We start from the raw sequence: 14,617 nt of genomic DNA, 5'->3' as shown, positions 1-14,617 counted from the left end.
TAAAGACACTGCGATAGAAGCGCTCTCTGTTATTCAGTTTGGCAACACTTGGAAGCAGATGTGATTAAATCCTTTCAGCAGACTAAAGTTCATATCATAAAGGTGTTTAGATTTAACATCACAGACAAAAGAAAAGCACTTGTGTAACTCTAGATGGTGTGGGAATACAAGTGGGAGGATTAGGTCTGTAGCCCCATCAACTACAAGATTAGAACTGAAGTCAGTGTTGCAAACATTAATGCTACACCCACTTCTTTTATCTATTTAGTCTCTTATATTTTTTGCAGGGATCCTTAATTAACCATCTGGTTGTTGAAGGACCTTTGGGAAAATGTGATGTTAAAATTTTTTGGAAAACAATCTTTAGAAATTTTTTTTACTAACGAATCAACTATGCGACTGATGTGGTTTTACACCTAAAGAGGTGTAAATTTATTGATGTTGTGATTGGTTGAGAAAATTTTGTTTGTTTGACCAACTCTTGTGATTTTTCAAATTTATTTCCTGTTTTTGCTTTTTTGTATTCCAATACTCTCTAGTTACCTTTTTTAAAAAAAAGTTTAACGTATGTTTTTGTCACAGTGATGTTTGAACAGACGAAAGGTTGGAATACTGACCCGCATTTTATTTATTTAATGAATTTTGCTACATGATATTTTAGCAGTATTTGTTTTTAATGACTCAAATTATTTACATATAAATCATTTCTAATGAGAGAAGATTATCTTCTCAGAGGCACCCGCTTGCCTTTATTCTCACTGGCCACTTCATTGGGAACACCTTGCTAGTACCAGCTTGGCCCTCCTTTTGCCTTCAGAGTTGTTTTGGTTCTCCGTGGCATATATTCAACATGGTGCGGAAAGCATTTATGTGAGATTTTGGTTCATATTGACAGAATAGCAGGCATGGACAGGTATGATATGGTCAGCTCGGGTGATACTAAGGGGTCCAAAAAGTGCAAAGGAAATATTGACCACACCAGGACCAGCAGCCTGAACCACAGATACAAGAAAAGATATTTGCGCTCATGTTGTTTGCACCAAAGTTTCACCCTGTTATCTGAATTTTTGCAGCAAAATTAAGAATCATCAGACAAGCAATGTTTTTTCCAACCTTCTATTGTCTAATTTTGATGAGTTTTTTGTGAATTTTAGTGTCTTACTCGTAGCTGACAGGAATGTCACCTAGCATTGACGTCTGCTGCTGTAAGTTAAGTTGTTGTTAAGGTATTGTTCCCTTCCCATCAGCTCAAGTGATCTGGCCATTCTTCTCTGTCCTTTGGCTCACTGGTTAATTTCTGTTTTTTGAACCATTCTCTGTAAGCCCTAGGAATGGTTTTGTGGGAAATTCCCAGTAGAGTTCCTCAGCAGTTTCTAAAATACTCAGACCAACCCCTCTGCTGCCAACAACCACGCCACATCCAAAGGCACTTAAATCCCTTTTCTTCCTTACTGTGCTGCTCAGTTTGAACTTCAGCAGGTTGTCTTAACATACATGTTTATATGCTTTAATATTTGCATTAACCAGCAGCTGTACAGGTGTAGCTAATGTGGTGGCCGATGATTGTATGTTACTGTCATACAGTGGTTAATATGGAAAACACATTATCTTATACTTGTTGTGCTTGGGCCCAGATTATATCTTCAAGACAGGTGGCAAAGCCTTCGCTAATCCATTCTTCAGTCCAGTCTCTGGCTCCGATAACCAGGCCAAACCAGGAGTGGGAAATCTCGTGGCAAATCCTGGATCCACACAGAGACAGACTTTCTTCAGAACCTGGACTCCCAGCAGACAACACACTCTGGGACAGGAAAATTATATGGGGGCTGAGGAAGACAAAAGTAATGACACAATAATAGCATGTTTGAAAAAAAGGAGTGTGAGGCACAAATCACAGATAAATATTAGGCAATGTTTTGATAAAAAATATTGTAATCTAGGAGGTTCACAGAGTGAAAGATGAGAAAATATGTTGCAGACGTCAGAATTAATAGTCAAGAAAAAATTAAACTAACAGAGACACAGAGATCTAGTGTTCTTCTGTGCAGAAAGATCAAGATGCTGACGTAACGCTCCACACCTAGGATTATAGAAAATTTGGCCTTAACCTGTCATGTAACACAACCCCGCATATTTTCTAGTGAACAAACTGCCCATCCTTTTCTCAAGTTCTTCATTACATTTAGAGAAGGGCAACTTACTCATGCAGAAGGCTTGCCAAACCTAAATGCCACAATTTCCCAGGACTGGACTTGTTAAACAACAGTGGGTAAAATAATTTGAATTAAAAGTGAATTACGCAAGTTCAGTAGGTTTTTTCCAACATTTACAGATTTATAATGCCAGAGTGACTTTTGAAAACGAAATAAATATTAGATATATTTAAAAGACTTCAGACTGTGTATTTGAAGCATATGCAAACACTGAAAGTGATATTTACCTAGGTGCACCCTCGATATGAATGCAAAAGTAGTATATGCAAAACATTCAGATAGTAACTACTCAAACAAATCCTCAAAGTGCTTTTAGTGATGCCAAAGATAAGAAGCCTTTTCTGCTTGTACAAAGGGATAAAACAGCAAGATTTTTTTGCCCAAATTAAAAGATAATATTTTCCCTTTGTGCCATTCTTTGATAACAGATTTTAAAGTCTAAATTAAGACTAATTATCTTGTTATACAAGCCCTTACTTCTTAATTAAGTAAATACACTTTAGTTTTAATGACGTTTAGAAAGAAAAAATTTTTTTAAGGCGACATTTGTGGTCTTATTAATTATGACCCAGCAGAGAATAATGACTATTGCATGTATTTTTTAAAGTTTTTCTTTACATATTGCCTACTTTTTCACCCATTTTTAGCTCGTCCTTTTACCTGCCCATTTTTATAGGAATGTTTTGTTTGTTAAGCCACTTAACACTGACCCATGAATCAGTCAAACAGAAAAAAGCACCTAATTCAAGGGATGAACCAATGTTGTGTCTACACATGACAAACAACTTAGCGAAGAACCAATTAACATAGACTAAATTATACCTTTAGGCACTTTGTTACTAGGAGCATGTCATAAAACACATTCTTTCCTCCACTTTCTTTAATTGCATCTATTAAAATGCCAAAGAAGCCAAAATAGTATTTTTGCACCAACGAGATATTCACAGCGCTGCACTTGTTCCACACTTTGTCACGTTACAGCCTTATTTTAAAATGTATTAAATGAATTTTTCACCTCAAAATTCTGCACACAATACCCCATAAAGTGAAAACATTTGCTTGAAATTCTTGGAAATGTATTAAAAATAAAAAACAAACAAACAAAATATAACATATATAAATACTCAGAGCCTTTGTTCGGTATAATATAGAAGTGCACTTGGCAGCAATTACAGCCTTAAGTCTTTTTGAGTATAGTGCTATAATTTGGTGCAACTGTTTTTGGGCAATTTCTCCCATTCTTGTTTGCAGAACCTTTCAAGGTACATCAGGTTGGATTGGGACCATCAGTGCACAGCCATCAGATCTCTTCAAAGATATTCAATCACTTGTGAACTGGATGCTGTACATGTCACCCAAGAACATCCACCTTCACCACAGTCTAAGGTCCAAAGGATTCTGGAGCAGGTTATCATCAAGGATGTCTCTACAATGCTGCATTCCCCTTTCCCTCAATCCTGACTAGTCTCCCACTTCCTGCTGCCAAAAATCATCCCCACAGCATGATGCTGCTACCACCATGCTCCAGTGTAGAAATACTATTGGAAAGGTGATGAGCAGTGCCTAGTTTCTTCCAGACATGAGACTTGGTTGGCATTCAGACCAAAGAGTTCAATCTTTGTTTCATCAGAGCAGAGCCCTTCAGGTGCCTTTTGTCAGACTCCAGGCAGGCTGTCATTTACCATTTACTGAGGAATGGACACTTTACCAAACAGGTCAGATTGGTGAAGTACTTCAGAAATTGTTGTCCTTCCTGAAGGTTCTCCTCTCTCCACAGAGCAATGCTGTACCTCTGTCAGCATGACCATTGGGTTCTTGGTCACATCCCTGACTAAGGCCCTTCTAGTTTGGTCACTCAGATGGGCCAGGCAGCCAGCTCTGGGTAGAGACCTGGTGGTTCCAAACTTCTTCCATTTACAGATGGAGGCCACTGTGCTCATTGGGACCTTCAGGGTTGATCATTAATGATTTTTCTGTAACCTTCCCTGTGCCTCAGTATAATACTGTCTCAGAGGTCTACAGACAATGTCAACTATGGGACCTTATATGGAAAGATGTGCGCCTTTCCATATAACGCCTAATGAACTGAATTTACCACAGATGGACTCCAATCAAGTTGTAGAAACATTTGACAGAAGATTAGTGGAAATAGGATGCATCTGTGCTCAGTTTTAAGTATTGTGGCAAAGACTGTGAATACTTACGTACATGTTAAATTTTTGACCTTTATTTTTAATAAATTTGTAAGACATTCAAGTAAACTTTGTTCACGTTGTCATTGTGTGCAGAATTTTTAAGTGAAAAATGTGTTTATTATGTTTTGGAATAAGGTGAAACATAACAAAATGTGGAACAAGTGAAGTTTTGTGAATATTTTCTGATTACATGTTATTAAGAAACAGGAAAAAAAGAAGCAAATGTAGTCCCACCAAATATTGACTTTCAGGCTTGTCAGAATTTTATAAACTCTGTACACGTCAATAAATTGTAGCACCTATTTTCCATTTTCCTAGCAATATAAAAAGAAATGTAGGGTGGCTCAAGACTTTTGCACATTCCTTTATAGTATCTGTACTGGTTTGAAAATCTAACTTTTCATCAAGTGCAGATAAAAAGTAAAACTTTAATTTGCTGTTTAAAAAGAATATTTCAGTCGGGGGGGTGGGGGTGGGGGTGGGGGGTGGGGGGGGGGGGGGGAGTAATACTATCACCAAGCTAGTCCTTGCTATTACAGGTTCAGCAACATCCATATCAAGCTTGGTATCACAGGAATAAATAAGTGATTTTGCACTAGTAGAGCAGGACCAATCACAGGGCTCTATCAAAGCCAAGGTCATGGCTGAAGACTTTTTTGGAGCATTCTTTACTTCATTCTTATGTAACAGGCTGTTGATGCCCCGAGGGGCTTAGGGCTGACTGTGCGTGAGAGGCAGGCTATTCTTCTTCAGAAGAATGAGAGAGGGGTCACAGAGGTGCGAATGAATGGCCTCCCTCTCTCCTGGCTCATACAACAACACCGGACTGTCTAGAGTTCCTTTCACACTCGCTAGATCTTAAACGTCCCAACCACCATTGACCTGACACCGGTGGGAGAATTTATGGCAAACTGCAGGTCCTAGTGAAAAGCACTTTTCAAAAGGCCACACCACCCCACTCATGTGACAAATATGTTAAAGATGCTATAATGTGTGGCTTAGTAGACCACAGATTATAGCATTTGCCCCATGCAGAGTGGCCTTACTTTCAACTTCTGAGACACAACAGCAGCAACTGCTTGACCTGTTGGGTCGACAGTAAGGCTAAGACTCCATATTGCTGCTATTGATGAAATACAGTAAGCTGTAAAATGAGATGCTCTCATCAAGGAAAGATTACCATCTTAAACCACCAGATGACAGAGGAGTTATTTTTTCTTTGCCATAACCTAATTATGGTGACAAGCTAAGTCAATTATAAAGGAAAACAGTGAGTAAAGACATAGCTTAGGCCGGGTCTGCCACACAGTCTGTTTTAGAGGAAAACAAAATCAGATATCTGAACAGCACAACTACTCTTTATTTCCCAGGGGATTGTTACATCAGACAGAAAGCAGGCCCTCCCCTTCAGTTATTTAGGAACATGTCAACATCATACAATGGGGTCTTATGAGCATCATTTCCGAGACAGCATCTCAAATCTAATTCCATGTTATTCCTGATTACACAAACAAAGGCTCTCACTGGAGCAGGAGATGCTAACATTAGCATATGAGTTTCTTTGTAGCTTAATCTTATTCCCCCACAATTGGATAAGCACGCCTTTGTTGTCAGTTACAGCACCGTGTTTGTGTGTGAGTGAGTGAGTGTGAAACACAAAGACAGCCTTTCAGAGACGGCGCTTGCACATGTTCCTCTGAGGGAGACGGAATCCATCACTACAGTGACAAATAGTGTCACCCCACCATGGTGGTGATGAGCAACAACAGCATCTTTCACGTTCACTGATACACTGACTGACATTAGTTGACATCGGGGACCTGTCATGAATACATGCATGGTAAGACCTCCATACAGATTCATGTATATGTACTACCTGCACATGTGTATGCATCTTTTAAGCCCACAAAACATCTGAGTCTAGGGCCTGCTGCAGGGATGAATGGCTGTACCTGATATGTATTGTACATTTTCAGCGCTATTCAGAAACAAAGCCTCACAATAATTTGTAAGTAAACTGCTTTAATTGCACATTATGTTTAAAAATAAGCTATTCATTGAAACTGTTGGTTTCACTAACAACTGCAATCAATCACAAAACACAGACTGATAATACTGCAAGACTACAGAAAATTACAAATACTACTAGAAATTTAAATGACAAACTGTCATTTATCAGTTTATGCACAACAGAACTACCACAAGAGCAAACTATTCAAACCTTCTGTTTGAATAGCAGCCAGTCGGAAGAAAGTTGGCTTAAAAAGAGGATCGCTTTAAAGGGAAAGGAGCGGAAATGTCCTGTTTCAGACACTGCATGAATTCAGGGGCTGGACAAAGGCCTAGTACATAATGAGGAACGAATGTTTGGACCTTGAACCATACAGTCCAGAAATAAAATCATGGAACTGGAAATAAGCATAACAGGTCTCCCTGATGTTTTGAGGACAATGAGAAGGACAAAGTTACATTTTTTTGTAAACTTGATCTTATTAAGACATTATATTCATAAAAAGAGACTGGCAGACTTGAAAGGTCACCTGCCAACGCTTATAACATGTTTCAAGGTCCTGTCTTTGGTGGAAGAGTTTGAGCTCAAAACTGGCCCAGGCCGTTTATTGTTTTCATGCCCTACCTTTTTGTATATCTATCAGAATTTTTAAGATTTACACAAAAACAACCAAAAACTAGCTACATTCCCGCGAAAAAGAAACACTCCATCATTCAGGAGCTTGTATAACCATCAGTAACGAAAAAGAATAAAGCCTGTATGACTTTAACAGTCTATCACATCATTGCAAAGGAATTTCGTCCCACTCTTCTTTACAAGATTGCATCAATTCATTGAGGTTTGTGCACAGCTTTCTACTGTCCCACCAAAGCAGTTTAATCAGTTTGAGATTTGGACTTTGACTGGACCATTGTAACAAATGGCTAGGCTCAGTGTCACTACTGGTAGTACGAGGTGATTCCTGGACCCTACAGAGGCTGCACAGGTAGTCCAACTCCAGGACAGCGCATCAACATGTGCTATTGTCAAAAGGTTAAGTGTGTCTCCCAACACAATATCAAGAACATGAAGAAGATTGAAGGCAACAGGCAAATACTCTAAGAGAGCTGGACAGGACCATAGAAGGTCCTTAACCTATCAGTAGGACTGTGTTGGGAGACACACTTTTTTTTTTTTTTTTTTTGCCTGTCCCATTTGGTTCTTTAGCCGTCAGAATTGTTGTCTGAAGACCAACAAGGATACCCAATGGATTTATTTTGCCAAATGGATCATCATGGCATTGCCGCATTGGTCCATTTGATCGACCTTTGCTTTTATTATTTATTTTATTTTATTTTCAGTTGTTACAGACGGGACAGACATGAGTGAAGGATAGGAAAGGGAGAAAGAAAGAGGAAGGAAAAGAAAAACAGAAGGGGAGAGGGAGAGTGAGGAAGGGGGGAAAAAAATATCTCCGGGATCACCTGTTGAGAGAAAAAGAATAGAAAACAAGCAAAACAAAACAAAGCAACATACTAAACACAACACCATCGCATTAATCTAGCTAAGTGTAAACAGCAGTAATTACTAAATATTGAATGTTGTTGTGCAGCACGCAGGACAGACAGCGCACAATGTGCTTTGAAGTAGCAGCCAAGAAAGGTGTGATTTAAGTCTACGAACAGTGAACACCCGTGTGCCCACCTGTGTGGATCGGCGCGCTTGTATTCAAAAGGTTTCCCCATGTAATGGTCTGCAAGAGGATGTAGCGAGCCATAGCCCTGTCCCCCAGGGCATGAAGCAGGCATGGAGGAGATCCAGGCCCCAGACATCCAGAGGCCCCAGAGTGCAAGAGCCCAAGGAGGACCACCGGAGGGGCATCCATGCCACCTTCATGGGAAGGGCTGAGGATCCCCAGACGAGGGGTCACCCAGTAGCCACCAGGCAGAAGCTAGAGGGGGCTGCACCGGCGTGCCCGCCGGCTCTGCCGGCAGCCAGCTGTGCCAGAGTGAACTGAGCCGCAGGCACAGAGGCCAGAGGCCCGAGGGCCCGCCGCACCCCGGAAGAGGCCTGACCGAGCAACAGGCGCCAGGCCCCGCCAAGTAGCCACCGGGAGTGAGCTGGTACATACCTAAGCGCCCAGCCCCGGACACCAAGAACCACCAATGCACCGTCCTCTGAGGGCATCAGTCACCAGCAGGGAGTGTGGTGAGGGGAGATAGGCCTCCACACTTTGGAGGGCCTGGGAGTTCCCAGAGAGGTGGAGTGTAAGACCCGACCTGACATATAGACACAGACAAACAGGCACACACAGACACAGACATGCATTCCCACCCTCATGCACACATATACAAACACTCAGCACTCACCCAACGTAGGAATAAACGTAAATGGACATGTACACACAACCACACTCCCCAAACATACTCTATACCCCAGGTCCAGGTACCCTCGCCCTCAGAGGGGGAAACGGCACCCAGACCCAAGATATGTTATCCTTCCCTCCCTTGTGGAGGCAAGCAGACCGCCCCAGGCTCCGCAGCAGCAGGGAGGCCAATCGGACAGCCAGCATCTCTTCCCAGCCCCCCCGCCCCGATGGCTAGTAGAGAACGGGGGTGTGTTAAGACCCCATACCTCCCTCCTCCCGCTCAACTGTAGTGTTGCTGCGTGTTGCTCTAAAGTGCATTTAAAACAAGGGAGAGCATGGTGCTGCTGCCAGAGAGCAGCAGGTGTTAGCACGGCCCCTCCCGAGAACCCTCAGTGTCTACATGGATTTCAAATTGAGAGGTGGGCACCGGCGCCAGAGGTAGGTTTGAATACACAGACCGTCTACTGGACGCCGTTAACGTGCCCACCCTCAAGGCCCTATATATATATGTGTGTGTTATGAGAGTGTAAGTAATGTGGATGTCTAAGTTGTGAGATAAAATTGAGGCACAGGTGGCCAGAAGAGGACGGGGGGGGGAATGTCTCCCCTGCACCCTGGTGACACACCCGCACCCCAAGGCCCTACCTGTGTGGGTGGGTGTGGTGGAGCGGGAAGAGGGAGGTAGCCGGGGATGGGGAGGAAAAGAAGGGAGGGGAGGATGTGCCTCCCTAGGGCCAGCTCCCCCGCTGACCCCAGTAGGCACCCCCGTCCTCTGGTATCCACCAAGGCAAGGGAGCCCAGGCCCATCCAGACTGGGGCCTACGGCAGCAGCACCGCCAAGCCCCACAGGACCCGGGGCAGCCCACCCTACCCCACCGCAGAGGAAACTGTACCTACTCCAACATTCAATCATCTCCCAGACTACACAAGACAACAGACACCCAGGTTAAGTTTATTCTCCACCTCTCCTATGAGACACACTTAACCTTCTGTGCGAGGAGTCCTACAAAACAGCCTTCAGCAGACCACTGGTATGAATATCTCTGACCAAACAATCAGAAACCAACTTCATGAGTGTGGCCTGAGGGCGCGGCATGCTTTAGTGGGCCTTGCGCTCACTGCCAAGTACCAGGGAGCCCAATTGGTGCGTTTCACAGATGAGAGCAGGTTCACCTTTAGCACATGTTGCAAATGTGAAAGTGTCTGAAGAAGTCGTGGAGAACATTATGCTGCCTTTAACATCTTTCATCATGATCAATTTTGGTCAGTGGTGTTCTGGGAACCCATATCCATGCAGGGACCCACAAACCTCCCCAGGCTAGGTATCAGGACAACAACACAACAACAACCGACCTCATGTGGCGAGAGTATGCAGGCAGATCCTGGAGGATGAAGGAATTGGTACCATTAGCTGGCCCCTAACACTTGTCTGACCTAAATCCAATAGAACACCACTGGGACATTATGGAGCTCAGTGATGCCCAGGTGTAGATAAGGGAGGGCAACCCCCAGGACACCATGCGTTGTCTCATTCACTTTGATTTTCCAGATGTCTTTGAATTCAACCCTGTGTAGGTTGATCATTTCTATTCTCATCAAACAATATGGCATCCTATTGTTCCTAACACACTATCCAGTCCATGTCAGTATAGATATCCAGTGTGATCTTTTTCCTCACATGTTTTCTACGTGTTCCTTTTATTATTTTTCAATTTTTCAAAACAAATCCAAAATGTCACCCCTCCATAACAGTGTTAGATAGCTGGCATGAGATGTTTGTGTTGTTATGTTTGGTAACATGGCCACACATGTCCATGTTGACCTGCTCTGTCCAAAGAACATTACTTCAGTCATAAGGTTTGTTCAGATGCATCTTTGCAAATCCATGTCATGCTTCCATATTCTTTTTTGAGAGGTTTTAACCTGGCAACCCTTTCATACAAGGCGTAATTGTATGTCATAACTTTAACATTTAACATGCTAACTGAGGAGGACTGTAGAGTCTGAGCTTTGAGAGTAGCTCTTGGCTTATTTACTATGTCAGTATTGCACAGCCTGACTTTGTGATTAATTTGCAGGGTTGTCCACTCCTGGGAAGATTGTGACACTGTGTTAACAGACACCTGAATGCTCCAGACCAGCAAACTGCCAAAATGTCTGCTTTTATAGAGGTGCTTACACTTGTTGATGATCAATTAAGATTACCAACACCTCCCTGCTCCTACCTCTCCAATGATGATAGTAGGGTTAGTTTTTCACATGAGTGCATAGTGTCCTATGAAAACTTTCTTTTTGTTGTATGCAAATTTGTTCTAAACTAACTCTACCTGATATATGCTCTCTATTGCTGTGTTAAGTGTTTTTTATGTTTCTTTTATTATCGACAATTCAAAAAAAGTTTGAAAAAGAAAGAAAAAGAGAAGAAACATATATAGTACATCACCACTTAGACATATTTGAAGAAACACATTTGTAGTCACATTTCAAACCGACCTCTAAATTCGATTTTAATCCAATTTTCAAAAAAAATCCACTTAATGCTGTTTTTTTTCCTGTTCAGGCTTTCTAAAATTAACTTGGGTACAACCTGGATATGCCAAATAAAACAGATTGGGACTTCTAAATAAAGGGCTTAGCTACTTGGCTGCATGTGACATCTTACATTTTGGAACGTTAGCATTCATTTCCTTTACGCATAACGCGGCCTCTCAGTGTCAGTTGAATGTACTAAATCAATCACCTCATGAATAATGAATCTTTCTCAGATTTAGCCATATGTCACTTGAGGCACCTCTTCTCCTGTGCCTCCCTGTAAGATTTACAGTGGCCAACTGCAACAAACCAGATACGTGAATAAAAATACATCTGCACCAGCATTTCAAGGACTAAAAATGTGGGTAAACAAGCAGCTGGCTTTGGGCTGTATTTTCTCCGTGCGGATGTGTTTTCGTGTGTGTGTGTGTTCGTGTAGTGTCTGAAGCACATAAAAGGAAGGAAGAGGAAATTAGTTTACCTGGACTACATCTATACCTGCATTTCTCATCTTGTGTCATTTCCACTTCCACTATCATTTTCACCTAAAATGATAAAACACAAAAGACTTTGAGTCTAATAACTGAAAAAAGTGGTGTGAAAATATAAAATGTCCTCTGTGAACATTAATGGGTTAATGTTTGATGATGGAAGGTTTGATTGGGCCTTGGATATCTTTATGTAAATTAATTCATACTTGTTGCCCCCCCCCCGTTTTGTGTCTGCTTTTGATGTCAGTGATCTTCATTTGTTTTTTAATCGACTGCTAGCTGCCCTTTGGGTGTAATAACTTAACTCTACTCACTGGTCTTCCCTTTTTAATCATGTTCTTCTGAACAATGCATTAAAGGCATGGAGTTATACTTTCTGACATTTAATTAGATTTGAAATATAACTTTTCTTTGCTGATAATTATACGACTCAGAGACAATACGCAAGGGCTTCCAAACGATGTAATTAATTAATTTCCAGAGGTTGTTAAACAAATATGATCATGATGTGAGGCTATCTGCACAAAAAATAACAGACATGACCTTTGCTGACCTTTCTGATGGCAGTACCCTACTGGGTCCTTGACACAAAATTCAAGGCTGGTTAAAGCCACCCTGTGCTTTCTCACATGACAACCTTGTGACTCTGAGTCACCCAGGGTTACTTGGCCCTGAGTTTCAGAGGTGTGAGCCAGGGCAAGTCTTCAATTTGGTGAGACACAGATTGCAATAGTGTTTTGCTACTCCATCTCTCCATCCATTATTCATCCCTTCATTTCTCCATCCCCTGTTCCTGGCTGTAGGCCGTTTTTTACCCCAGCGGGACACTTCCATGCATAATGCAGCAAGGGCCCTATCATAGTTCTATAATTGACAACCCCAGTCCAGCTCAGCCCATAGCTGGGACACCAGTAAAACAGCCCCATGAGACACAACGATGTGGAAAAAAGATGATGAGAACAGAGTGTTGATCCTGCATGTGTGAATGAAAGACTGTAGACACAGAGACTGAAAAGAATTTGTGAAAACAGGGGGGGGGGGAAAGAAGGTTAAATGAAAAAAATTATCTGATAGATATTTATTGAAATCCTGTTGTTTGTCACAGTATCACCTCCATGATAACTATTAAGCTGCTCAATCTCCGTAGCACAGAGATTGAGAGAGCAGATGTCTGTTACAGTGTTTCACACTTTGTGCACATATTGAAACAAACACTAAGACAAGCTATCAAACCTGTGAGACCTGTGAAAAACACACATATAAGACAAATTACAGCTTGTCCAAGCAAAGGTTGCAGGGCTGTGCTTCCTAATGTTAGTTTATGGGAATAAGCTTTGTCTCTTTTCCCTTCGTCTCGGACAGTTTGTGGGTTATTTCAGACACAGGGGCATATTTGACGAAACTCCTACCACCCTCTGTTCTTTTTTAACAAGTCTGACTTCAAATGTCTGGCATTCTAGGCTGGCTGCAGATCAGCTCACTGCTCCCAGACGGGGCCCCACAGGGCCAGGCCAAATGCCACTCCATGTAGGGCCTGATCACATGAACAAGGGCCAGGCTGGGGCCCCCAGAGAGCTGCCCCACCCACAAACACATCATCGCATCAGACTCTGAAAATAAATAGCAGAAAAAGATATCAGAGGTCATCAGGAACAAGGAGGCGACTCTGTGCCTCAAGTTAGGGGAAAATTAGGCTTTGTAGTGCCGGCGCACGAGGAATGAGTGACACGTTTCAAGGTTAGACTCTAGTTGTTGTCAAGTGCTTATACTTAAAAGCTCAGTCTTGGATGCCATGCCAGAGAGTCACCTAATGAAATCGACAAATAGAAATCTGCTTGTAGATGCAATAAAGTAATACAACCTGTGGGCATAACAGAGCACACACATAAACAAGCAAGAAGCCCAAATGTAGACCACATCAACACTCACCCACATACTTTCAGAAAATCTCCTTTCACTGCGTAACAGCTGGAAAGGGAGAGCAGATGTCTGATCCATCCTCCCTTTACAGTAAAAACAATCCACAGTGCAGCTTGTTCTTTGTTTAGTTCAGAGCCTCAAAAATGATGTCATCCCAGAGGAATGTTCTTAAGAGTGTGTTTCTGAGCGGATATTAAAAACACTATGGATACCTATTGGGTTTGTGGGTTATTGTTCCAAGCAACCAAAATACATTAACCCAAACAGCAAAAATTAACATGAATGTCACTAAAGGGATAATTGGATACTTCCTAGAGATCACCTGTAGAGGCAACATGTGGTATCTAATCATATCCAAATATCACAATTTACAAAATACCAAACTTTTGCAGTCCAACACTATCTTAATGCAATGCAGTTCGAAAAGCTACTTTCAGCTGCTGTCTTATTCACAAGCAGTCATTAATTAAGTGCCTTGAGGCGACTGCTGTTGTGATTTGGCGCTATATAAATAAAATTGAGTTGAATTGAACTATGGTGGGTAGCTCTACATGTTTGATTTGACAGATTTTCTACACCTTCCTAAGGCAAGCCCAAGGGATTTGTGTCTTCTAATGTAATTTATTTAATATGATAAATTTAAACAACCTATGTAATGCTCACAACTTAAAATTTTATTTTGATTGCTTCAAATTAACATTTCTTATACTTAGGGATGGGAATTGATATGAATTTAGCAATTCCAATTCCATTACTGATATCGCGTATCGATTCGATTCCGTATCTCACTGGGTTCTCATTGGTTCCCCTTTGAGAGTCACCATCATCTCTAGGCAGCACATCAAAGACAATACATTTTTGCAAATTGACTGTATACAGTGTGGTCAAATGTTTGTGCATGTTGAATG

At 41.8% G+C, this 14,617-nt stretch overlaps 1 protein-coding gene across 2 annotated transcripts in view; it reads right to left on the bottom strand.

The window, feature by feature from the left end:
• The window catches only part of aopep (aminopeptidase O (putative)), an 89,880-nt gene that overhangs the window by 53,871 nt on the left and 21,392 nt on the right, over positions 1 to 14,617 (bottom strand). For both annotated transcript variants that reach the window (XM_006789804.3, XM_035907341.2), the window contains exon 7: positions 1,616 to 1,826. In XM_006789804.3, the coding sequence (XP_006789867.2) occupies positions 1,616 to 1,826 (211 nt within the window). The remainder of the gene's footprint in view (positions 1 to 1,615; positions 1,827 to 14,617) is intronic.

The sequence above is a fragment of the Neolamprologus brichardi genome, chromosome 12 (genome assembly GCF_056152115.1).
Source record: "Neolamprologus brichardi isolate AB-2024 chromosome 12, ASM5615211v1, whole genome shotgun sequence".
Lineage (NCBI taxonomy): Eukaryota > Metazoa > Chordata > Actinopteri > Cichliformes > Cichlidae > Neolamprologus > Neolamprologus brichardi.
Note: the sequence above shows the minus strand (reverse complement) of the source record. Positions and strands in the feature narration are given on the sequence as shown.